The sequence below is a fragment of the Cydia fagiglandana genome, chromosome 20, assembly GCF_963556715.1.
Source record: "Cydia fagiglandana chromosome 20, ilCydFagi1.1, whole genome shotgun sequence".
Classification (NCBI taxonomy): Eukaryota; Metazoa; Arthropoda; class Insecta; order Lepidoptera; family Tortricidae; genus Cydia; species Cydia fagiglandana.
This window is the reverse complement of record NC_085951.1, coordinates 4,812,730-4,840,449: the sequence shown is the minus strand read 5'-3', so window position 1 is coordinate 4,840,449 and position 27,720 is coordinate 4,812,730. Positions and strand designations below refer to the sequence as shown.

Here is a 27,720-nt window from a genome sequence, read left to right as displayed (position 1 = left end):
GAAACCTGATAAGTTCATTTATTCGGGGTACATTGAGATCAATGCAGATGCAGCGAATAATCCTTCGTATTTTCACGGAAACGCACGAACGTGCTATGCCATTTCGGTCAGTCTCTTTACAAAAATTACTGATGTTGACTGAAGTACATGACAAATTCGAACGTTTTCGAGAAAATACGATGGGAAAGGATTGTCCATTACATCTGTAATCTCGGTAATAGTGGTATTATAGATTCTGCTTGATGGTCTTGCTGATCCATTTGACGTATTTGGACACTCTGGTGTACACTGAGGAATGTTTGCCGCACCCTTCGCCGTACGAGACCAGACCGATCTGTACGTCGTTGTACGTTAGCGGACCACCGCTGTCGCCCTGCATATAAAATGGCAACTATATAGTTAGTATGTTTATATTAAAAATAACCTAGCTTTCAAAACAAATGATGTACCCTTGGAGGATATAACCAAACGGAGTAGCCATTAACAGGCGTTCCCCTTGTCGAAACTCTTCGAAACTGGATGTCCAATGGTCGTATACATTGTATGGACTGACGATTATCTGACATGGTTATTTTTATGATACTTATATATTTGACGTGCCCCTTCCCCGTAAAAATCGGCAGACTGTTTTGTACAGACAATTACAGACAAGGCGTCTCCTTTTGGTTATATCCTCCAGGGATGTACCTAGTTAAGAGTAACTTTAAATTTTGTCAATGTATAAGGCGAATTAAGTATAGGTGTGCCCGCGAACAGATCAACTACGGAGGATTTGTCCACCAGAAACATCTGCCACACAGATACCTACGACATCAGAGGCTCTACCGCGAAAAACAAAAATCGAAATTTCGTTATCTGCCTCTCTATCGCTCAAATATGCAAAAGCGATAGAGGCAGATAAAGATATTTCGATTTTCGTTTTTTGCGGTAGGCCCTCTGATGTGTCCGTGAGTACGTACAAATGTTTATACTGACGTCTGTCTGTACGTGGGTCAAACAGATCACTGTGTTACGTTCTTTCCTGTAGACATACATAAGAGTTAAGGGCTATAAAGGTTAATTTTCTTATTTAACCCTTACCCACGTGGTCCTCCTTTTATTTACAGAACTATGATAAAATCATTACTTAGAGAAAAATGTACAGTTCGCGCGAACACACTAGTTTTCTCTCCTGTGGGCAATAGTTAACAGCTTGTGGGCATGTAAGTAATGATTTTATCATAGTTCTGTAAATAAAAGGAGGACCTTTTTACGTGGATAAGGGTTAAATAAGAAAATTAACCTTTATAGCCCTTTAACTCTTGTGTATGTCTACAGGAAAGAACGTAACACAGTGATCTGTTTGACGCACGTAGGGATATCCCTAGCTAATGATGTTAACGATGATTACCCAGCAGGCATCGTGGCCGTCCGTTCCTGCGCAGATCTTGTAGTCGGTCAGATCCACGTAGATTTTCCGGCAGATGTCCTGCGACTCCACCGGTATTGTCACTTGGCGGAGGTTGTTCTCATAATACTGTTTAAAACCATAACATATTAATTGAATGTATTGTTTTGGGAAAAAAAATCCGGCCACGTGCGAGTCGGACTCGCGCACGAAGGGTTCCGTACCATTACGCAAAAAACGGCAAACAAATCACGTTTGTTGTATGGGAGCCCTAATTAAATATTTTATTTCTGTTTTTAGTATTTGTTGTTATAGAGGCAACAGAAATACCTACATCATCTGCGAAAATTTCAACTGTCTAGCTATCACAGTCCATGAGATACAGCTTGGTGATGGTCAACAGACAGATGGACAGACAGTGGAGTCTTAGTAATAGGGCACCGTGTTTACCCTTTGGGTACGGAACCCTAAAAACGCTATCGCTTTCACAAATATCTTGTTACCAATTAAAATATAATTTACTAAATAATTGTAGGGTTTTATAGCCGAGATTCTTGATTTTATGTACATATGTATGCCAAATGGCAAAACATTGTGAACCATATATTATTGTATAAGATCTTTATTTAACGTATGTTTACAAAAAACAAACCACCATACATTTTCTATGCTTTCTATTTGCTACCATCATCCACACTGCTAACTAACAATTTATTATTTCCACTAGTCAAAAAAAAAAACCTTTATTTCAGAAGACAGGTTCCATAATATGGTTAGTAACTCTGAACTTAACAACTATAGATGGTCAAGCAAATCTTGTCAGTAGAAAACGGCGCGAAATTCAAATTTTGTATGAAACGATATCCCTTCACGCCTACATTTTTCAAATTTTCCGCCTTTTTCTACTGACAAGATCTGCTTGACCAACTTTATATTAGACTATTTGCAGCGACCGGATGGAGTAAGCATGGCATCAGAAATACTGCCAGTGTCAAGAGGGGTTCCTCAGGGCTCTATTCTTGGTCCTATATTGTTTATTCTGTACTGTAGTGATATTACTAATGCTATAAAACACTGTCATTATCATATGTATGCCGACGACCTGCAGCTGTATATACCATGCAGCATGCACGACATTACTGCACAGGTAAACAAGCTCAATGATGATCTAGAACATGTCACTAGATGGTCAAGCAAGAATTCACTCTCCCTAAACCCAACAAAATCAAAATACCTAATTCTTGGATCAAAAAAACAAATCGAAAAAATTTCAAATTCCAATTTTAAAGTCCAAATAAATAATGAAGATTTAGAACGAGTACAAGAAGTTAGGAATTTAGGTCTTATCATGGACGGAGAACTGCGCTACGAAACCCACATCAACAGTGCTGTACGTAACTGCTTCTACAGACTCAAATTATTGTACAAAATTCGCGATTTCGTTGACATTGGTCTAAGAATTAGGCTATGTGATGCACTTGTCCTCTCCAGGCTGAACTATTGTGACACCGTTTACGGGCCGCGACTATTGGCACGAACTCAGAAACTCATTCAGCGCGTGCAAAACGCCTGTGCGCGTTTCTGCTTCCATATTCCCCCGCGAGCACATGTTACGCCATTTTTAAATCTAAATAAAATTTTACGGATGTCAATGCGTCAGAAATTACACCTAGCCACCCTTATGTTCGGTATTGTTAATAGTGAAACGCCCTCGTTGTTAAAGGCTAAACTTGGGCCTTGGGGTCCAAATAAGTAAATTAATAGAATTAAAATACAAAATGTACGTAGGAAACGAAAGATATATTTTCCAAGAAGACAGTTGACAATATTGACATAAACTTTTTAATGTTGGGATAAAAACTCCATTCTGCAACATATTCCGCCAACATAAAATAACATAACTAGGTACAAATTAATACCTTATTAAATATTAAACTACATTTCACATTAGCTCCCTTGTATACTTCAATATCTAGAGTGGACTGTAATCTTTTAAGGTTTGTGAAATTGAAATTAATATAACTCTTACTAATAACTTAATAAGTTTACAAGATTGCTATGAAAGTAGTTATGAAACAGTATGTAACAAACATAAGATAAGACACATTTTATATAACTAAATAAACATCTTATACATTAGATGCACCCAGCATCAACACATAGTACATGACTACCTACTTACAGTTATAAATTAAGTATCAATACAATTCAGTAGGATATTAGCCATAATACTTAACTAAAATATTAAAATACCATATAATAACATTTTGAAACACTACCTATTCATCTAAAGGTAGTATACACACTTTAGTAATAGAAGTGAACTTTACCATTAGCCTTTTTTACTTCTAAGGCTCTTATCTTTCCATCCTGACCTGGAAAAACCTTAGTAACTCTAGCCATAGGCCAAGACATAGGCGGAGTATCTATTTCACGCAAGATAACTAGAGCACCTACTTTAATATTAGGCAAGGCGGCCTTCCATTTAGGACGGTTTTGTAAGACATTAAGGTATTGTTTAGACCAATATCGCCAAAAATGCTGCTGCAGAGCAGTACATTTCCTCCAAAACTTCAATCTATTATCAGGTAAGTTTGTGATATCCTGCTCAGGATAGCAAGTTAAGGGCGCACCAGTTAAGAAGTGCCCTGGCGTTAAATAGGAGAGGTCCTCAATGTCTGATGACATTGGCGTTATAGGCCTCGAGTTCAAAATGCTTTCAATTTGAACAAGTGCCGTGTACAACAATTCATATGTTAAAACATGTGAGCCCAACATTCTTTTCAAATGATATTTAACACTTTTTACTGCGGCCTCCCATAGACCACCAAACACCGGAGAGTAACTCGGTATGAAATGGAATGTTGTTCCCAATTTTGCAGTTACATTTTGAACTTGAATTTGATGACATTTATTATTATTCAATTTATATAACTCAGACAGCTGAGTACTAGCCGACTTAAAAGTAGCGGCATTATCACAATAGACCTCTGTTGGAACATTACGTCTAGCAATAAATCGTTTGAAGCTAGCCAAGAATGTATCAGTGGTGAGATCTGACACTAACTCTAAATGTATGGCTTTGGTGACAAAGCACACATACACAGCAATATAACCTTTAGTAGTGACAACACTTCTCACTCTTGACTGCTTTATCAGGATTGGTCCCGCAAAGTCTATACCAACCTTAGCAAACACTCGATCTATGCTGACTCTACCAGCGGGCAATGAACCCATCATCAGCTGTTTTGCTGTTTCACCTTTCAGTCTAAAACATGTGAGACATTTATTCACAAACTTTTTTACCAATCTCAAACCGTTAACTATATAATAGCGTTGACTTAAATTGCTAAGTACTTCTTTCTGACTGGCGTGTAAAAGCTTTAAATGTTCATTTTCAATAATAAGGTAAGTGACCTTAGATTCTTTTGGTAAGATTATCTGATGTTTATGGCTATAAGGTAAGGAGGAGTGTTGCAAACGTCCACCTACTCTGAGAATACCGTTAGCATCAATGAAGGGGTTGACAGATAGTAAATACGACGAAACTTGTCTACCTGCCCGCAAAGAGGCCAGCTCTTTATCAAAGAACCTTTCCTGCTCATTCTTTATAAACATATGCAATGCCTGGGTTGCCTCGCTAAAAGTAATAAAATTAAGCTTTATTTTTTGTGAACCCGGCCTTACATTTTTACAGAATCTTTGTATGTAGGCAAGCACGTTAACTGCCTTATTAATGTTAGAAAACTTATCTAACAAATCATTTGCAAGAGAAACCGATTGATATGATGCCATACACACCGGCTTGGAACCATCAGCATGCTTGATCTCCGGTAAGTTGTCAGGTAAATTATTACTATCATCTGTGAATTTATACTCTGGATCAGACATGCTAGTCGGTCCGCACCACCACAGTTGGTTACTTTGTAGTTCACAGGAGTGTCTCGCCAGAGAATATTTTGCAAAGATCGCTGATCTTTCTGTACTAAAATATTTCGGAACATACGCCTGATATCACAAGCAATGAAATATTTGTGCACTCTAAATGAAAACAGTATGTCGAACAGTTCCTGTTGAACAGTTGGTCCATTCATTAAAATATTATTCAATGAAATCTTATTACTCGTTAACATAGATCCATCAAAGACTACCCGGAGCTTGGTACTTACTGCATCCGGCCTTAAAACAGCTGAATGTCCCATAAAGTACACAGGATCTTTAGTAAGATCATATGAGGAAATGTCAACATATGATCCATGACCTAAATCGAGATATTCATGTATGAAATCCTTATAACCTTCATACAAATTCTGATCCTTCTGAAATCTCTTCTCGAGATTATAAAATCTCTTGAGAGCTAACCCAAATGAATCCCCCAATGTATTGTTGACATCATAGATAGGTATTTTTAATGGCAATGAAACTGTAAATTGATTGTCTTCAAGTTTGACAGTTTCAGTGAACAATTTTTCGCACTGTTGTTGTTCAGATGTATGTTCCGCATATATTTCAGGTACTTTTTCTGTTTGCCAAAAATTAGACATAGTATCGCGTACATCACTTTGACATTCTTGACAGAAAAGAGAAACAGCAGGTCGTTTAAGAATAGAAGATGGAACATCACCTCCTACTATGTAACCAAACTGTGTGTGAACCAAGCTGGGTGCGGCATCAGGATCGCGCAGCTCCTCAGGCTGCGACAACAGGCACTGAAAAAAGATATTTGCAGCCAATAAAATATCTATCTCACTTGGGATATGGAAGGAATCATCGGCTAATGTTATATTTTCAGGGATCTCAATTTTTGAAATATCTATTTCTGTTTGTGGCAACATTTCGTTACTAAATTTATCTACCACTAACAGATTTACTTGTGTTTTATATGGATAAACACATGAGCAAATATCCAGGCGCAAACTATGTTTGACCGATTTATCTTCTAGAGTTACACCAGTTATTGTAGTAGAACATGGCAAGAGTGGGTAACCTAGTTGCTTTGCAAGCTTCGCAGTAATAAAGGAATTCTGAGATGCACAGTCAAGCATTGCATTAACTATGATCTCCTTGCCACATTTAGAAACTACCTTAACTTTAACCGTTGGCAACAACACCAGTGTCTGATTATTAATGTTAGTCAATGACACCGATGAGGATTTCTCTTCATTCACATGAAGTAGCGAGTTGTGGGATTCTTTGCACTCCTTACATTTAAAATGAAACTTGCACTTTCCTGGGTGAATGTTAAGACAAATCTTGCAAAGCTTTGTTTCCTTAACAAAATCTAGTCGTTCCGATATGGAAGCTAGAGCAAATTTAGGGCATGCATATAATTTGTGTTCCTTACCACAGTACAGACAGCCTTGGGATGCTTTGGTAGTGACAAATGATGATGATGCCATCTTCACTGGAGCTACCTTGCCAGCAGCACAGCTTGCTGTATCACCCCGTCCCTCACTGTTCTCTAGGGCAAGGGCCCGACCTTCTACAAATTTCAAAAAATCATTAAAGGTTGGCTGTTTTGAGGAATCCCTATGCAAATGATACTCTCGGTTAGTAACTGGGTCTAGTTTTTTATTTAATAGGCAAATGAGAACGCTGTCCCATTTTTCAATGGCCTCATCAAGGTTTTTTAATGCAGCTAAATGCTGTTTTGTTATTGAAATCAATGAGCGTAAAGCACTAGGACTTGACTTAGTTAGCATAGGCAACTCAAACAAAGCATTTATGTGCTCATTGATGATTTTATATTTATTATCGTACCTATCAGCTAAAATTTTGAGAGCTTCGGAATAACTTTGACCGATGACAGGTAAGTTTTTGATTAAATCAAATGCCTCAGCTTTTAGGAAGCTTCTCAGGTAAAAAAACTTTTGTATATTGTCGAACCCTTCATTGTTATGCACAAGGGCAGTAAACATTTCTATGAAAGGTCTGTATTCTGTATACTTGCCATTGAATGATGGTATTTGTATGCTCGGTAACTTTATTTTCGACGACACTTTAGGCGTCACTGCCGGCAAAACCGCAGGGGTGGGTACAGGTGCCGATAAATCCGCAATTCGCTGCCGCATTGCTGCGACGCATTCATAAAAAGTCGTTTCGACAGCAATGGGATCCTCCTCATCACCTATTTTCTCGCACAGATCTTCATAATCGTGGAATGCCGTCTGGGCCCTCTCTAACATCAGTTTTAGCATTTCTATATCATTTATATACGATTCTTCCATTTTGTTTTTCAATCTTGTTAGAGTACCTTTTTTCGTGCCTCTGCGCGCAACTAATTGACGTCGTTCTTCTTCTGTCTTTTCCATGTTAAATTGCGCACAATGCTTTGCATGTGGAAAACACAAAAACGACTTCGTAGACGCACATAAAAACCGGCAAAAACCAATTAACTTGACAAGCTTTTAAACTTATTACAAGATAGAAACACTTTTCCACCACAAACACTAAAATATCTGGAAAAGAACAAAATGTCAAACAGATTTGAAACAAAACGTTACTTGTTTATTCCGTTCCACGCGCGCAGGATCGCTGCGCAGTGGATGGTGCAGGTGCGTTTATAGAACGCTTGCTCGCGGCTCGTTGAACGCTGCGATGGCTCCGCACAATGGCGGCACCTTCAAATCGGCAACTCCAGACGAGTCGAATGAAAATTTTTTTGTGCTTCTTAGAATCCGCTTCTACGCATTTAATTTTATTTACTTACGGTTCCCGACTCAATAGGACCATGTTAAAGGCTAAACCTGGGCCTTGGGGTCCAAATAAGTAAATTAATAGAATTAAAATAGAAAATGTACGTAGGAAACGAAAGATATATTTTCCAAGAAGACAGTTGACAATATTGACATAAACTTTTTAATGTTGGGATAAAAACTCCATTCTGCAACACTCGTACCTTTACGACAAGTTGACTTGGCTCCAAAGCTCCAGGGCTGCGGAGGTCAGGTCCTCCAAGGTCCTACTACTTGTCTGCCCAATGCACCACTCAACCGCATTTCGCGGTAGTTTTCGTTACGCCGCTACCAAATGTTGGAATAACATACCTCCACCTATTCGCACATTGAAAACCATCAATAGTTTCAAACATAAATACCGTATACTATTATATAACACCCAAAATATTTAGCGGCAAAAGTAATACCATCCCTACCCTACCCTTACCCTTATTTCTTTCTTTTTCATTTAAACATTTAACTTCTTCTTTACCCTTAACTTTTTCTTATTATATCCTCATGTTTTTTTTTGTTTTGTTTGGCGGTAGGCCTCAACACATTTGTTATCTGATTTTCTTCTTATTAGTTTTAAGTTAGTGATAAGTTAGGTCCCCACCGAAAATCAGCGCTGCGGCTTACCGTCGTAGCATTACGCTGAGTGGGGGTCCTATTTAACGTCTATGTCTCTATATTAATTTGTAATTTAAGTTGTTGGTTTGACGTAAATAAATGTATTTTCTTTCTTTCTTTCTTAAAAAGGACACGAGAGAAAAAGCACATAAAAAAAACTAAAATAAAATTAAAAATATACCCCTCCTCCAACGTCTGTCGTCTGTCGTGATTTTTTCGTGTGATTTGTGCACAAGTCCCGAAGAGAGTCGGTAGTAAGTAACTACTGGGATTTACTCAGTTGTTACACTTGTTACACGTAAATCAAGTTTAATAATACTTACATATCCATCTGTAGAACCCCATCCAGTTACATTGACCTGAGCTCCTTCTTCTACCTCCAACTCTTCATCAGGCAGAGAAATTTTAGCCACCTTGTTCCCAAACCGTATAGGCTCCTTCAATTTCAAGAGGCAGATATCATTCAAGTTACCAAAAGGGATGAATGCTTTATAGCAAACATGCTTTTCCATGTCTATAAAGACTCCAGATTTCTGTTCTAAATTGTCGGAACCCACCAGAACCTTTATTGAAGAGGTGTCTTCGATACTCCTGTAATATTTTGTTTTATTGGTTAAAAGTAAATTATTTTATTCGAGCGATGGCTCATTATGCTTACTCTTTTTATTTTATTTTCTACTCAAAAGTATTGGCCCTTTCAACCCTTGTATAGAGTTTTCGGTGTGTCACGCATTAATTATGTATAAAAACGTAGGTACTAACATGTGTATATTCATCTGTATAAAGCATTCGGTAAATTGCATTACCTAATATTTGTATCAAAGACCTAAAACAAGTATAAGATTGAAATAATTTTATTCTATTTGCGGGTTCCTATAACTGGCTATGTAATGATATCTAAAAAAAGTTTAATGTATCTTTCATAGCTGTTGGAATTCCTTGTATAAATAAATAAATAATAATATATTACGCTTCCCTTCTTTTATTGCCATTATATTTTTTTTAGAAATAATCTAACCTTATACAATGAGCTGCGGTCAGAATAAATCTTTCATGGATGATGGATCCACCGCAAAAATACCGGAAACCGTAATAGTCGCCATACAATGCTGCCATGTAAGGCGCATCTTCAATGGAGATAGCATGCCCACCGTATATACCCAAGTGAGCATCTAATGTACGTAAGGCTGAAAGTAAATGAGAAGTTAGTTTTATAATTTAAATATCAGGGGGCCGATTGTTGAAATTCGATCACTCGATTTCGTGTATTTTGTTATATAATATCTCCACTACTAGGCGTTTAAATTCTACTAATAGAATTGAAATCGAGTGGTCAATACCACTAGATTTCAAATTTCGATCGCTCGTATTTCAATAATTAGCATTAGGGTAACATTCCATTTCTAACCGCAGCTGCATTACTGTCAATTTTACTATGGAAATTGACAATGACAGCGACGCGTTCAGTACCGGTAGTGCAGCTGCGGTTAGAAATGGAATGTTACCATTACGCCGTTTTCCACCGATTTTCGAGTGACGAAATCGAGTGAATGAAATTCAAAAATCGGCCCCCTGTAGTATTTGGTAAGGTACAATAGTATAAAGGTCCTGTTAAATAATAAATAGAAAAAAAGTACTCACTCATATATTTAAAACAATATTAAATAACATTTAAATGAAATATTAAAATTAAATGGAATAATCGCCCCTGCGGTATGAACCGGTTCCATGCTAGCATGGATGAATCATCTGGCGAAAAAGTTCCGCAGTCCGTAGTAAATAGGTACATAGCTAACAATCACCTCGTTAAAAAGAAAGACATCAATGTCACATCACAGTTTATTTACGTTATGTAGATTAGAAATAGTTATTTGTTTTACAAGGGGGCAAAGTTGTTGTTTAACCGCTCGTGCTAATATTGATACCCGAGCAAGCGAAAGATTCCAAAATTGAACCACGAGCGTAGCGAGTGGTTCGAAAAATGGAATCTTGAGCGTTGCGAGGGTTTCAAAGCACGAGAGTTAAACATAATTTGCCCCCGAGTGAAACACAAATTTTTTCACCTCACCAACACGAACCAAATATTAAGTGTAAAATATCAAACAAAATCAAACCAAATCAAATCCAAATGAATGTTATTAAATATTTATCATCCAAAATCATCATTTAAAAGTCAATTCTACCAGCAAACATAAGAAAACAACTCAAAATTTGCATTTGATTACTTTGCCTCACATGTGGATAAAATGCAACTTTGCTATTCGTTTTCGAAGTGCAAAGTAAGCCTTTCGGAGCTGGTGTGGTGAAAATAATATTTACTTACCTGACCCCGATGCTACTGGACATAATATACTAACAGTCACACATAATAATATCAGTAAGCGAGTCATGGCGACACACGAATAATATGTAATATGAAATTATTGACAGGGCATATTTATACCCTGCAGAATAAATACCTAATTGGTTAAATACCTAATGTACCGATGAAATAATTTGATTAATTAGTATTAACGTTGCACTCATTATCTAGATTATCACCACGAATCCCGTATTAATAATTCCGTTAATGTTATTTTTTTCATAAATAAACCGAATATCCAATAATATAACAATTTTAATATTCTAGGGTTTGTTAGTATGAGAAAGAACGAGAATAATTAATTCGTTTTATATCATTATTATTTTAATCAAGGTAAATTGCAAGGCAACACAATTTACTACCTGATTGACATAAAAACTAGTTTGATGGATTCAAAAGGTACTTAAATACAAAATACAGTCCGTAGCGGCTCTCTTTTTTAAATACTTACCCGTCGTTAAATTTAAATAATCACGATTATTTAGCATTGGCGCTAGTGTGCACGTTGATGGGCTCTTAAATTAGTGTTGGTTTTTACAATTTTTACCTATTTTTTGGCTAGTGTCAAACATTCCTGCACCAAAAACGCCGATGTATGTTTATTACTATGATAATGTCCGAATGTGGTGAAAATTCCCACATATGTAGTTAACCTCTAGCCGCCCAGAGACCTATAAAAAGGTCTCCTGTTCCATTTGAACTTTGTGTTGACAAAATAAAATTTCATTTTGCTTGGCAAGGTTTGACGTATGGGCGGCTAGAGGTTAATATGTTTCCAAGAACGGATTCACATTATCCGATCCGAAATCTCTAGAGTAAAATGCCATCTCCTCGGTTAATTAGATGAGGATACGTCGTACCTAAACACTAAATATATATGTACATGTACATACATACAATCTTAAGGGGCCCGCTGATTAACAGTCCGCCGGACGGTATCGGCCTCAGTTGTTCGGAACTGTCAAAATTTTGTTCTAACTGACAGGCCGATACCGTCCGGCGGACTGTTAATCAATCGGCCCCTTTATATACCTACTATTAGTGATTTTAGTAATTTAATACAAGGACACGAGGATAGGGGGCAGCACAAGGAACCGCCTGTATGTTGGTGCGAAGTGTGAATGTAAAATTTAAGTTTTCAATTTAGGCCTCTAGATGGCGGACCGTTCAACGCGCAAGGTGTCTAAGGGTGGAGTATTCCACCTATCCAATTTCTTTGTCCTATGTGTATTGCATCTCATATTTTGCTTTAATGAGAGAGTGAGACGCACTGACATTGGCACCCTAACGAATGAAGTAATAAAAATCTGCGCTCGATTTATCAGCATTTAAACATTGTACTTCATTATCTTCTGGTATAGGCTGTACATTTTTAAAATTATATTATATGGATATCAATAAAAGGGCTTCAGAGATTGCGAGCTAAATCTGAAAATCTGTGTGATCCTTATTGGTTTAACTCAAAAAACTCGCACACAATATTCTGAGACAATTTTCCTGCTTACATGTTGAAGCCGTTGAAGGTATTTATAAGGATATATTTAAAGGTATTTTTCGCATTTCTATTGATGTATCATGTTACACAAAGACAGTGAGCTTACTCAGTAGGCGTAAATAAAATGGCGGATTTTTCGTGGCATATATTGGAAATTAAGGTAAATTTTTAGATATGTCTTTTAAAAATAAATGTAGGTACTTATATAATTTGTCATAAAAAAATAAATGGGTGAAAATAAGGGACTGTGCAGGATTCAGCTAGTTTATTCGAAATTAAAAGAGAACACACAAAATTGACAGATATCTACTGTCGAAATTTCTCTACGATAACATTGCCATTCATCATCATCGTATCAGTCAGAGGACGTCCACTGCTGGACATAGGCCTTCCCCAAAAAGTGCCACAATGGCCAGTCTTGCGCCACTAGCATCCAGCGTACTCCCGTGACCTTGCTATATTATGCATTGAAAAATTTACCTAATTAAAAATATTAAATTTGAATATATGTAATTGATTACATGATTAAAATTGGATTACAATAATGAATAGTTTGTTCAATCGAACATGGTTTCAATCTAGTTAGATTAAATGTTTCGTATTACTCTTATATAAAAGGTAATCGAGACGTTCTTGAGGATGTTATCATGGATCCAGTTGACATAGCTACTGGTACATACAGTGCAAACGACGCCGCATGAGTGTCCGTAGGACATCAGGCCGACTTGCACGCCCTTGTGTGTTAGAGTATTAAATAAAAGACACCGCAACATTTGATAGAGACGGGTCCCAAGTAACACACAAGCAGGATAATAGAGTAAAATTATCATCTTATTCAAATTAAGGTTGCATAAATTTTGTGTATATGCGGTGGAAATTACTAAATTCGGAATAAGAAAATATGTGGGCCTAGTGGGGCCTTTATACCAATAAATGCTGAATAAATTTTGCATAGTATCGGTTTTGCATATTAAAGCTGAATAATACCTATTTCTTACACAGTTACTTAGACATTATTCAGCTTAAAGCATTTGTGGTTACTAAAAGCTGCATAATAGCAGCATTAGCAGCAATTAGCTGTATATATTCTGTGTTGTATGATTTTAAGCAGACAATATTAAGAAATTTGTGATAGTGGCTACTAAATGCTGAAAAGAAGCGTCGGTGAAGACTTTCAACTGTATAAAAGCGGTTGCAGTTTCTGTTTTAACGCTAGTTTTTGAATAAAGGTGGACGCTATTACTGGAAGCTGTAATAACATCCACATATTATTTGTTATTCAGTAGCTGCATATATGGGTTAATTATGGCTTTTATTGACATAACGTCTGAATAATAAATACTAAAACAACACTTATAGTTAAGTTATAGCGATTTTAGTACACATATACTATATTTTCTTGCTAAAAGCTGCAAAATGAACGCAATGAGAAGCGCTATTCAAACTACTGCTTAGTATCAACAAGTGCGCAGTGGAGAGGGTTCCGTAGCTTTATACACAGTCAACAGTGCTACTTGAGTCTGATTGCTTTGAGCTTGAGCGTGTTTTTATTTTATTTTGAACGCATCAAGAATAAATACGCATATTCTTTAATCCAACCATTATTTAAAAAATCGAGGTTTAGTTTTCTTAACAATTCTCTTCGATTGGTTATTTTACACAAGATGCATAGTCCTTTTAATTAGAGATGCACCGGATATCCGGTTACTATCCGGCCTATCCGGCCACTATTTTACTATCCGGCCGGATACCGGATAGTGACCTTCTATTCGGCCGGATACCGGATAGTAACATTGCATGATTTCGGAGTAAACAAATTGGATTTAAGAAACAGACATGGTCATAATCGTACTTGTTTATTATTTTAAAACAATTTAATCATTCCACTGACTTGCACGCGCACTCATTTCGAACCTAGAAATGAGTCCGCGCGAACGTTTACTAGGAAACAGGTCAAACCTGCAGAATGCGCACCTGAAAAACCGAAATGTAGGTATAGTTCCGCCGGCCGAATATCCGGCGGCCGGATACCGGATATTCGGCCAGTGTCCAGGCCGGATATCCGGAATCCGGCCAAACAACTATCCGTTGCATCTCTACTTTTAATGACGTAAAACAATTGCTAGTTACCATCGTAAACACTGTTAACTGACCATTTTCATACCTTACTGCAACGAGATAAAGTTTACCAATGGCCATTTAAGGTTGCTGTTAGTTGGCAAACAACGTGTTAAATGCTAGTTATTCATATTGTTGCATTAAAAAGTTGTAGACTGGACTGGGTATGAGAAAAATAAAATAATCACCCTCATATCGAAATCGATTCTCCTGTCGATTTTGAACAGACTGTTTTTAGTTTTCAAGTGGGTCTACTCATACCCATCCTACACTGTACTCGTACTCATACCTAAACAATATTGCCCATATCAAACTATACTTAATTGTACTCATACCCGTGATACCCGCTACTAATATGAATGAATGAATGATATACCCTCACCTTCGCACCTATACCATATTCATATTCATACCATACTCGTAACCATCCCACTCATACTATATACATCTTCGTACTCACGTCGTATATCTTTGCGTTACCTTTACCTACTACATTACATATTTGTCGGAACTGATAACGGAAAAAATAACTGTGTAAACTGCCGTGCCCCCAGATTTATCATATAACTTATATATTATATCGCGTTTATAATATTAGTGGGAAGTAGGATTGAATATTGCCCGTGTTACATACCTCTTCTTCTTCCTCGCGTTATCCCGGCATTTCGCCACGGCTCATGAGAGCCTGGGGTCCGCTTGTCAACTAATCCCATGATTTGACGTAGGCAACTAGTTTTTACGAAAGCGACTGCCATCTGACCTTCCAACCCAGAGGGTAAACTAGGCCTTATTGGGACTAGTCCGGTTTCCTCACGATGTTTTCCTTCACCGAAAAGCGACTGGTAAATATCAAATGATATTTCGTACATAAGTTCCGAAAAACTCATTGGTACGAGCCGGGATTTGAACCCGCGACCTCCAGATTGCAAGTCGCACGCTCTCACCGCTAGGCCACCAGCGCTTCCCCGCCCCCCCGCCCGCCGCCGCCGTGCGCGCCCGTGTTACATACCTATAATGTTTTATCATCAAAGTAGTGAGGATCTATGTGGTTTTTACTATTTGTGTATAGAACCCTAATAGGCTTTAAGATTGAGAAAACAATTACTATTATACTGATGTTATTCAAAACTTGTTGTGTTAAGACCATTATTATCTAACATGTTGCTTAGTAACGCGAATAATGTGAATTCTTATTCAGAAATTAGCACAATAATAGCTGTGGCAGCAGCTTATATTCAGCACAGTCGGACGCCATTACGGTTGCTCACTTTCTAACCTCTACAATTATATAGGAATTGAAAATGAACTGAAAAACCCATTTTATTCATTTATAAAACTAGTTTTATCGTAGCATAACTTGTTAAAGTACATTTTCTATCACTAAAACATCTAAACACCGCAGAAAAATTACAAATTTAAATGTGGAGTAGTAAATTTTCTATATTTACTTTTGAAACGGTGCATTATTTACGCGGCGCTTTAAAATTTTAAATAAAATGCATATATATATTAACAGTAAAGTCGCATGCGCAATGAAATTGAAGTTATGTAAACATCAAATAAATATATGGGTGATGTCCTCCTTATTTTGTAAGTTTCCACTGCAGAAACTACACTTTGACACGAGTTCACAAATTAAAATGGAAGACAAATCATTGATTTAACACAAATATCTGAATATATTTTCTGTAAAAATGCACTTTGGAACCAAAAGCTTCATAACGTGTGAATAACTGATTCATTGTGTACAAAGCTGGATAACTTTGGTTTAAAAGCGGTATATAAGCTTTTGACAGCCTCTATACAAGTGTTATTCAGCGATTCAATGTGTGGGCATACACTTATATAGCTATTACATTACTGTTATTCAGAAATAAGCGGCGTGGGCACTGCCCACTTTGCGCCCAAACCTTCTGTATAACGTCTGTATAACGCTTATTCAGCTGTTATACAGCTACCTTATTCAGCATTAAGTACGGCATGCTCTATTATTCAAACAATATTCAGCTACGTCGTGTTACTTGGGGTATAACCCGCGTGTTACACCGGCCTCTAAATGCGATTAGTCGGTCGTTCGCTCGGCCGAAGTCTTACAACGGTGTCAAATGCTGCGAGTCTGGTGTACGTCTTGAAGTGCAAGTTGCAGTTTGAGCAATACAGTATACGATATTACATACCTATACCTATGTGTCTGCGGCCTTCGTTCTAGCTGGACTGTGGCTTAATTTCAGCTTGGACAGTAGCGGAGCGGTATTCCCATTCGCGCCCGCCGGACACAGAAGGGAATAGGTGTTTTACAATCCATTGTTGCCTACTGCCAAGTGTCTTTAAAGTTAGTGTGGCCAGAGCCTAGTTTACCCTCAATGTCGGAAGGTCAGATAGCAGTTGCTTTTGCAAAGATCTTCATATATAATGATATATAATCACCTAATCCTCAAGCTATTCGTGGTATAATGGTGAAACAACGCTAGAAGGATGATGATACCACGATGCATTCGAAACACGTATTCTGCAAAGTGTGCATTACGTGGACGGATTACTGGACTCATTTTGAAAGAGAAGACAGTGTTTGATGGCTTGGTTTAGATTGGGTATCGCCAGACCTGAATAGGGATGTTGGCAGTATTTAAAATAAATTATTTCACACCATGCATGAAATAAAGCATCAGAAAATTAAAAGAGAAACGTAGACAATAAGAATTATTATTATATGAATCGTATATAAAGAGTATAACCTCACCGACTTCACCATGACGTCATTTGTTCATATTTATACATAATTTAATAATTTATACATTATTATGTAGCGCTGATGGCCTAGCGGTGAGAGCGTGCGACTTGCAATCCGGAGGTCGCGGGTTCAAACCCCGGCTCGTACCAATGAGTTTTTCGGAACTTATGTACGAAATATCATTTGATATTTACCAGTTGCTTTTCGGTGAAGGAAAACATCGTGAGGAAACCGGACTAATCCCAATAAGGCCTAGTTTACCCTCTGGGTTGAAAGGTCAGATGGCAGTCGCTTTCGTAAAAACTAGTGCCTACGTCAAATCATGGGATTAGTTGTCAAGCGGACCCCAAGCTCTCATGAGCCGAGGCGAAATGCCGGGATAACGCGAGGAAGAAGATACATTATTATAAACTCGCAGTAGTCGCCGTGCATACTTATATTGGTGCAATTCAATATCATTGTTGGACAATGGTAGGTACTTTTGCCTACATAGATTAAAAAAAACACTCTCTAAGCGATTAACGCTGAAAGTATTTACTTATATAGGACATCGCTTTAAGCTGATAATGACTCAATGCTAAAAGAACGTGCGCAGACCGCACAAAAGGGGGATTATTCACATCGCTATCTGTCGGGAAAGGTCATAACTTTAATTAAACACGCTGTATCGTTGTCAAAAACACGCGTGCAAGTTGCGAGTAGTAAAAGACAGGCCAATTCGAATGTACACTGACATCAGAATGATATCTGAATCATGTTATTTAGCTATCGTGCGTCTCGCCCAAGCTAATACAAGTACGATGGAGTCTTCGCTTCATCAAATATCTCGGTGAAGCCATCGCTGACCGTTGGGACAGATCCCGTAGTGTAGATCCCGTAATGGGCTGGCTTAGATCCAAAATTATAATTTGGATAATCCGAGCCACCACCAAGTCTATCCGTGGGACACGGCACAAATTCAAACCCATCCAACATTTCTTCGGTCTCAATGACGGTGCCCTACCTAACCCATCTACCTCCATTCTGCACTAGCGCCATCTTTTTGTTGTTGCTCATTCTGTTTTTTTTTTTATAATTTGAAAATAGGGTAGAATACAAGTACGTACGAAATGACGATAACTGAATGACACCAGTTAGATCTCATTCTGATATCAGTGTACCTACGTTCGAATTTGCCTGTCGAGTTGTAAACAATAATGTTTACGATGACGGTAAACCGTGTTTACATTAAACGCGAATGGAATTGGATACGGAACACTCATTGTTTATGTGGCTCATAAAATAGTGAAAGCGTATTAAATTAAATATATTCTTGTTTAGCAGATATCCTTACATTCCTTTTTACGTAGGTGTGAGTCAAGTGCTTTAGCTACTGTCTATCATCTTTGCGTTTCTAGTTGCCTCCGAAAAGTGCCTCGTAGACAACATGCCATACCTAGAGATGGGTAGGGGTGAGTAAATACTGAGTATTTACTCGATATTTACTCAAAGCACCCGATAAATACCCGTATTTACTCATTTAGGTGGGTAAAAACGATTGCTTATAAAATATTCAAAAAGTGACATTTAAGAACAAAATTGTCTTTTATTGAAGAGTGCTAACGTGTATTAACAATATCTATAAAATAAAAAGCATATAGGACGATTAATTTAGAAAAAAAAGGTAATTATTTGTGAGAGGCAAATTGTGATAATGCAAAGTTAACAATTTTGTTTTAAATAAGAAGGTATTTACATTAAAAATATGGTACTTAAATTCTATTGATGTTCTAGATAACTGCATGTCGCGCAAAAAGTGTGTGTTTACGCGGCACTTACGACCTTTTATTAAGGGTTTTTTAATGAAAACTCAAAAATGGCTCAACCGATGATGTTCAAAATATTGTTTTTTGTACTCTATTATACGGCTAATCTCCCGATATGTTTTCATATTTTTTCTGAACTTTAGTTCTAAAGTTATAGAGAGATAAACATTATTTTGGCCTTTCGAAACGGTTTTTTTCCCAAAATATTCAATTTATCCAAAAATGTTCTTAGATACATTCCAGTTATTTTTAAAGACCCATTTAATGATGTGCAACACGTTGGTGGTTTCTGAATTTTTTTTTTGTGACAATTAGTTACATGTATGGAGTGCCCCACTTAAAAATACATTTCTTACAATTTTGAGTACTTAATCCAGTAGCGGCTTACAAAATACACCTATATTTCAAATTTATATGCCCCTTTCAGCACTCTAAATAGTTTATACCCACCAATTTGGGTATAAACGAGTAAATACGGGTATATTGAGTAAATACTGAGTATTTACTCGGTATTTACCCGTGAGTATTTACTCACTACCCATCTCTAGCCATACCAATCGCTATCGCTCCGTAGCGAACGAAACACATCTGTCACTGTAACACTAAAGCCCCCTATTCACACTCCTACCTTGTAGTCCACCTCGCAGTCCGCCTCATTGGGTAGGATTGTGTATGGGGGTCGCGGAACTCGCGGACTACGTGCCGACCTACAACACCCAAGTAGGATGCCTCTTGGGTCCTACAAATCCTACAAGCCCCGCCCACCGTTGTAGTCCGCCGCGCAGGATTGTGTGTGGGTTGTCGTCCTACGTTGCGGACTGCCGTGTTTGACGTATGACAACAGTGCGCGCCATTTTTTTGAAATTTATAAAGAAAATCGCTGTTTGTGGGACCAAAAATCACCCAATCACTCCAACAAACAATGGAGGAATAGGCATTGGAACAATTATTACCAATATGACACTCTCTGGCGAATTTTTAGCAGTTTCTTTTCCCACACTCTTTTTTATTTTTATCCAATAACAAGAAAATACATAGCAGAAGAGCTATTTTCTGTTTTTTTTTATTGCACGTAACATTTTCAAGAGTAAGTAGACCGCCACTTGTGAGAAACGAAGCAATACTGATGATAGTGATGATGGACGGCAAAACAGTACCGTGTGTGAGCTATTTCTTGGCCATAGTCCTGCAAGGAGTACTACAATGTAGGAGGGTGTGTGAGCTATAACCTAAGCGGTAGTCCTGCGAAGCGGACTATGAGGTAGGAGTGTGAATGGGGGGCTTAATATTGAAGAGCGATAGAGAGACACAAAGCTGTAATGGTAAGTCATCAACTTTATGTACACTATATAATCGTGCTTATAATTGAGGTCGAGCGTAACATTTGTTTGATTTACATCCTTCCTAATTCCATCCGTACATGGCGACCGTGACAGTTTATCAACTCTCCATAAACCATGACAATGCGCATGATGATGATGATTCCATGGCAAAGCGCAAGCGATTGTGACCTTGGCTAGGCCGCCAGTTTAAAATGAAATGTACATTGTATGTGAAAATGTAATGAAAATTACATTTTACCTTGGTTTAATGTTTCGCCAAACGGTGAGGTATAGTTTGTTGGCGTTGCGTTTTAATAAATCTCAAATCTAAGTAGGTAGATATACAGGTTGGCTCAAAAATACGTTGACAACGTCTTTTCTGATTATTTTATTAAGTACTTACATAACTAGTATAAAGTAAGTCAAAAATTAAAACTACACTCTTTTTATGCAACAAATATTAATTGTCTTCAAAATAGCCTCCTTTCACGTTGATATACAAACGCAAACGTTTGTGTATCAAAGTGAAGAGTGGAGTTTTCATTTTTAACCTATTTTGTACTAGTTATGTAAGTACTTAATAAAATAATTAGAAAAAACGTTGTCAACGTATTTTTTGTTTCGTAACAAGAAGTTTAAGTACGCTGAAATCACACAGCAACCCCAGCTTTGCTAAATGTGTATTATCTTAGTATATAATATTGTAGTCAACATGGATTTCGCCCTAAACGTTCGATTAACACAAATTTATTATCACTAACAGATTTTATTTCCCATCACCTTGATTTAGGTTTACAGATAGATATAATATATTTTGATTTTCAAAAAGCATTTGATCGTGTCGACAACGACATCCTTTTGGAGAAACTCACCGCGTTTGGCTTCACTCCGCAACTACTTAAGCTCATTGCTGACTATTTTAAAGATCGACAACAGTTTATTCGTCACGGATGTTACGATTCACCTCCATATCATACCCGTTCTGGAGTAAGCCAAGGCTCGATTCTTGGTCCTTTGTTTTTTATTTTAATGATAAACGATCTCGAAGATGTAGTTCACCACTCTCGCACATTACTCTACGCCGACGACCTGAAGCTCATTCGTTGTATAAATAACTCCACGGACTGTGACCTACTTCAGCAAGATATTGATGCACTGGTCTGTTGGAGTAAGAAAAACAAATTACTCTTTAATCTATCTAAGTGCAGTGTCATGACTTTTAGCCGTGCTCACTCTCCATTTCATAATGATTATTTGCTAGACCATATACCACTCACCCGGGTTAACACAGTTAAAGATCTTGGCATAATGTTTGACTCTAAACTTACTTTCAACGAGCATATAACATCTCTCGCTAAAGATTGTTATAAAAAACTCGGCTTTATCATCCGTAATTCAAAAAACTTTAATGATCCCAAAGTAGTTCAGCTATTATACATTGCTTTAGTTAGAAGTAAAATTGAATCTGGCTCTTTAATCTGGAACCCGCATGAAAAATCCTACACCTTGCTTTTAGAAAAGGTACAGAAAGCTTTTCTCCGTTTCTTATATAAAAAAACTTACGGGTATTACCCCTTTTTATACCCAACCAAATTTTTGCTGGGCATGCTACGCTTTAACTCCCTCGAGATAAGGCGTAATGTCAATCTAATGTCTACTACATCTAAAATATTAAGGGGAGAATCTGACTGCCTAGACTTGGTGACGAAAACGACTACCTTTTTTGTTCCCGACAACTACCTACGTTGTCGTAGCCATCACCTCCTAGATAATGGAACCATTCATACGACTGCACACCAGTACTCTCCAATTGTCCGTTCCCGGACACTCCTTAATAATTTCTTATCTTTTGCACCTAACTCCGACTTGTTTGCCGACGAAAGTCATAAACTTTTTAAAGATTTTTTACGTTTTTGCGAATCAAACATGTAATATCTTAGTAGCTTATTAATTGCTTTATTATTACTTAGGTACTTAATTTTACTACTTGATTTTACAGTGCATTGGTGTTAGCTGTAATGCTGTAAAATTTGATTTCAATAAATATCAATATCAATATCAATATTATGAAATCCACATGATTCACCAATCCTTACACGGTCTTCGATTATCTGTATCATATCTTCTTCGCTAAAGTGCCTTATACTAAATGACCCAGTAACATTAAAGTATCACGGTGCCTGAAAACCTATAAACTAATCGCTTTAAAGGCTTTCCTACAAGGAAGGGTTTAATCAAGTCGACTTACAGGATTTGTCGGATTAAGCGCTTAATTCGAACAATATCCTGAAACCTGTTTGTTTTTGAGTTTGCGTCTGAACCAATAGAACAGGTGAGAAAGTTTCGAGTTTTGCAACTCAAACTGAAATTACTATGTATATGCAAAATAACTTAGTGGCTCTGCGAGCTGTAGATCTCACGAGCATAACTTAAAACTGGATAAATATATTGCTCCGCCATTTTGAAAAATCCAAAAAATTATTGACCAAAAAATAACTACATTTAATCATCGAACCTGCTCGCAACATTTCACAAGAATCGGTTGAGAATTTCGACCTGTAGAGGAAAACATCTCCTACTAAACCATTTTTACACAAGCCAAAACGGAGACCTTCGCTGACGCTCGGTTAACTACCAGGCCGCGTAGCCAACATGCCAATCGCTTACGCTCCATAGCGAATGAAACTCAATTGTCACTGTTGCACTAATCTGTGAAGAGACACAAAGCGTTTCGTTGTCACAGCGCAAGCGATTGTTACCTTGGCTAGGCCGGCTGATGTATATAAATTTACTCGGGTATAGACGCTAAGTAGTTAAGATGATTAATGGGAATAATGCGTTAATATTGAAGACGGTCTGATTAGGGATTAGTTAGTCTATCCACTCAGAAATCGGCTTAACTCAATTATCGGAAAATGTTTCTTGGTATACCATAATCAGTGCATATATTTCCTAAGGTGAGAAAACTGCACAGACATCAACTAGCTGTACTACTTACCAGAGACTGCTAGAGAGGTTTATACTTTTCCAATTATGTGCAAAACGCAAATGACAAAAAATACACTTTTATCAGAAGCGCGAAATAGCAGAAGGTGTCGCAGAAAGCAAACCGGGACTGGAACCTCAGGTGGCATGAGCTTTCTCTGCCAAAAATGTGGGAGGTCGTGACGCTCACGCATCGGCCTCCACAGTCACCAAACCCGTTGTCTAAACAGCAATGCATAAGGTGTTGGTGCTAGAGCTCGACATGCTAATACCCAATAGATGACACGCTGCTGTCACCTCTATCGACAATGACTTAAGTTTCAAGATGATGTACTGGGACCGCGTCGAGCACCAGTAGTACCACCACCTTAAATCGTCTACAATAGACGGAAAGGCATGTGATGATGACGTAAACTATGACAATTTTTTAAACTGTAAATTAATTTTCACTGCATACACATCAGCAAATCGTGATATTGACCACATTTTACATTACACGTGTACCTATGCAATATCTGTTGACGGGTTTATCTCGCTGGGACGATTTTGATTATTGTTGCTCATGTTTGTTATCTTTGCTAGGGCTGTCACGTTCCGAGATAGAACTGTCACTGGGATAGGTTAGATAAGTCAGATGAATGTGTCTGGCGGACTTCTTTTATTTTGATATAGGAGACAAACGGATAGACGATTCGCGATCAGAGAGGTTGCACGTGCGTAGCCAGCCTGCTTCTTGGAGGCTTGAAGGGTTTGTCAGTCCGAAAATACCTCAGAAGACAGTTCATTCCACATTTTAGAGATACGCACAGTTGGCGATGAACGTAAATATTATGTTTGACAATGTAACATCGTCAGAATTAGGCACCGATGTGTCTCCGACCGACCTCCAGCCAAACGAGTTGCGATCTACGAATGTATAGCTGATTTACTATAGCATTATTTGTTCTGTTAACCCACGTGTTGAAAATACCTATGTCTCTCAAGTAGAAATCCCTGCTATAGCAATGTAAAGGTATAAGTTGGTACCTATGGATGTTGTTTGCTCAATTACTTACCACCTTGTTCTTACGCGGCAAACAAATGGCCTCGTTACGATGACACGCCTCTACCTACTCCGTTTGTACAGTCGCCATCAGATATATCGGAGCGGCCAAGGCGCTCACAAATATCTGAGCACGCCTCTATTGTCAAGGCGTTAGAGTGCTTGTTCAGATATTGTGAATAGCTTGGCCGCTCCTATATATCTGATGGCTACTGTACATTTTGTGTACAGTCAGCAATACTATTAGCTTAGCACCTTTGCATACAAATTTATATGCAGGGGGGTACCTGGGGTAGGAAAACATCGTAAGGAAATCGGACCCCAATACCTAAGGCATAGTTTACCATCTGGGTAACCAATGTCCACAGTCAGATGGCAGTCGCTTTCGTAAAAATAAAGCTAGTGCCTACGAGCCTACGACAATTATCGGGATTAGTTGCCAAGCGGATCCCAGGCTTCAATGAGCCGTGGCAAAAATGCCTGGATAACGCGAGGAAGATGACGATGATATGAAGAATGACATGGCAAAGTATGCATCACGCATGAAATAAAAAACATCTTTCATTGCGTTATGTAATCGATTATTTTTTATTATGACTTTTATCTTTACTATTTACTTTCGTACTTTTATAGTGTTATTTTTTCATATCAAGCGTTTATCAAGGCATTATGCCGTTATCCTAGAAGACTTAAGTACTTAATCTTATGTTATTTATTATAAGAATGTCTAGAACTTATCTATTTCCTCAGTTATCAAAGTGGAACCGAATAGTGAAGATGATCGTTGTATTGATAGCGGTACTGGTTGTAGCCATCTACTATTTCGGTACCCGCAATCATGACTATTGGGCCAAGAGAAATGTCAAGCACGACCCCCCGGCGTTTCTGTTCGGGAACAACTACAAGGGCTTCATTGGACGGCAAAGCTTCACAGAGGTAGCCAATGACCTCTACAACCGGTTCCCAACCGAAAAAGTAGTCGGCTTCTACAGGGGCTCCACTCCGGAGCTATACATAAGAGATCCAGATATCATCAGAGATGTGTTGAACAATGATTTCGCTCATTTCTATCCTCGGGGACTAGGAAGAAACCCAAAGGTAGAGCCGTTGATAGCGAACTTGTTCCAAGCGGAAGGAGATCTATGGAAGCTTCAGCGACAGCGAATAACGCCCGCGTTCACGACCGCTAAGCTGAAGGCGATGTTCCCGCTGGTGGTAAGGTGTGCGGAGCGCCTTCAGGGAGTGGCGCGCGATGCCGCGGCCCGGTCTGATACCTGCGAAGTTCGCGAGCTGATGGCGCGCTTCACCACAGAATTCATCGGCGCCTGCGGCTTTGGCGTCGATACCGACTCCCTCGGAAATGAAGACTCCGCCTTCAGAAACATCGGCAGGATGATGTTCGCTACCCCACTTCCAATCTTAATTAAGCTCATGCTGTGGCAACTTTTACCACCGCTAAGATCGTTCCTTTATGTTGCCAATCCGAAAGTTCGTGATGCCATTTTTGATTTGGTGAAAACCGTCAGAAAAGATAGACAATATAAGCCTTCTGGTCGTAATGATTTCATAGATCTACTCCTAGAATTGGAAAGCAAGGGAAAAATCGTAGGAGAATCAGTTGAGCACCGGAACGCTGACGGGTCCCCCGTAATTGTGGACATGGAAATGGATATCAAAATGATGGCTGCCCAAGTGTTTGTATTCTTTGGTGCAGGTTTTGAAACTTCGTCGTCTGCTACAAGTTTTTTATTGCACCAACTGGCATTCAATACCGAAACACAAACCAAGATCCAGTCGGAGATCGAAGAAGTGTTACAAAAATATGACAATAAGCTGTGCTACGACGCGGTAGCGGAGATGACGTTGCTTGGTATGGCTTTCAAGGAGGCAATGAGGATGTTTCCATCGCTGGGCGTACTAAACCGTGTGTGCGCTCGGTCTTATACATTCCCTCAACTAGGTTTGACTATTGATCCTGGGGTAAAAATTGTGATCCCATTGGAGGCGCTGCAAAATGACGAGAAGTATTTCGATAACCCGCGGGAATTCCGGCCGGAGCGATTCACTCCCGAAGAAGTGCAGAAGCGACAAAAATACGTATACTTGCCTTTCGGAGATGGGCCCAGAGCGTGTATAGGTATGTTATGTAAACTATTAACTAAGATATTCCAAGTTTTTACTCGTATTCCAAGGATTTCTATAACCATCAGTTATAGAAATGCAGCCCGCGTGCAACCTGATTTCTTGGCCAGATCGTTGGTGCACCTTTAATGGAGACCTTGATAATAATGATATTGAGTTTGTATAAGTGCTTTCTGTGTAGGTCTACTTTTTGTATTGGCTCTAATGTGTTATAGGATCCCGTCTAGGCGAGATGCAGTCACTGGCGGGACTAGCAGCGGTGCTGCAGCAGTGCAGCGTGTCGCCGGCGCCCGGGACCCAGCGTGTGCCGCCGGTCGATTCCCGCTCGAACGTCGTACAAGCCGTCCGGGGAGGATTGCCACTCAAACTCACCAATAGACGTTGAAAGTGTCAATGAACCATACGGATTAACTATTTCGACGCTTAAGAATCAATACTTTCTTAGACATTTTTGACGGTTTTTACCTTTTAATGCAGTTAGGTGCAGAAAAAAGTAACGAATAGAATGCTATAATTGTCTAAATTTTAAATTATCTGTTACTTAGACAGTATTGATTCTTAAGCGTCGATTTACTAGGCAGTTCAGGACATACTTGACCGCGAAAAACCACGAAGACATGACGTGGCGTTTGTTGTGAATATTAGTTTTATAACTTTTGATTATTACAAAAAAACACGTATGGTTACATTGGTTACCCAGATAATTGCGGCTTGTGTCAATGGATAATTATTTAGTAAAAGTATTTTTTATAAAAGCGATACGCTATAATTTTGTAGAACACCGTAGTTGCTTAATATGCTCAACGGTTTGTTTCCAACCCACTGAAATATCCTTGCTATTCTTTAAAATCAGTAGAGAAAGATTGCAATCTCAAGAAATTAAGACTTAAATCTAGTTCTGAAAATATATGGGTATATATTAACCCATATATTTTCCCATCATTTTTAAAACCCATTAATCAAAACCTAACTTTAAAATATTAAA

The 27,720-nt window shown here is 38.3% G+C and overlaps 2 protein-coding genes and 1 pseudogene across 2 annotated transcripts; 1 reads left to right on the top strand and 2 right to left on the bottom strand.

Moving 5' to 3' along the window:
• Positions 1 to 226: 226 nt before the first annotated feature.
• LOC134674816 (chymotrypsin-1-like) lies at positions 227 to 9,893 on the bottom strand. The gene is made up of 4 exons (XM_063532968.1): positions 9,752 to 9,893; positions 9,057 to 9,324; positions 1,391 to 1,516; positions 227 to 373 (listed from the first exon to the last, which is right to left on the bottom strand). Exons 1-4 carry the CDS (start codon positions 9,847 to 9,849, stop codon positions 227 to 229), a joined length of 639 nt encoding a protein of 212 aa, XP_063389038.1. The 5' UTR covers positions 9,850 to 9,893.
• LOC134674817 (uncharacterized) lies at positions 2,939 to 8,461 on the bottom strand (annotated as a pseudogene).
• A 15,464-nt stretch (positions 9,894 to 25,357) lies between the features above and the next one.
• On the top strand, positions 25,358 to 27,120 carry LOC134674932 (cytochrome P450 6B6-like). The gene is made up of 2 exons (XM_063533090.1): positions 25,358 to 26,730; positions 26,951 to 27,120. The coding sequence occupies exons 1-2, from the start codon at positions 25,371 to 25,373 to the stop codon at positions 27,118 to 27,120; spliced, it is 1,530 nt and encodes a 509-aa protein (XP_063389160.1). The 5' UTR covers positions 25,358 to 25,370.
• The last annotated feature ends 600 nt before the right edge of the window (positions 27,121 to 27,720 follow it).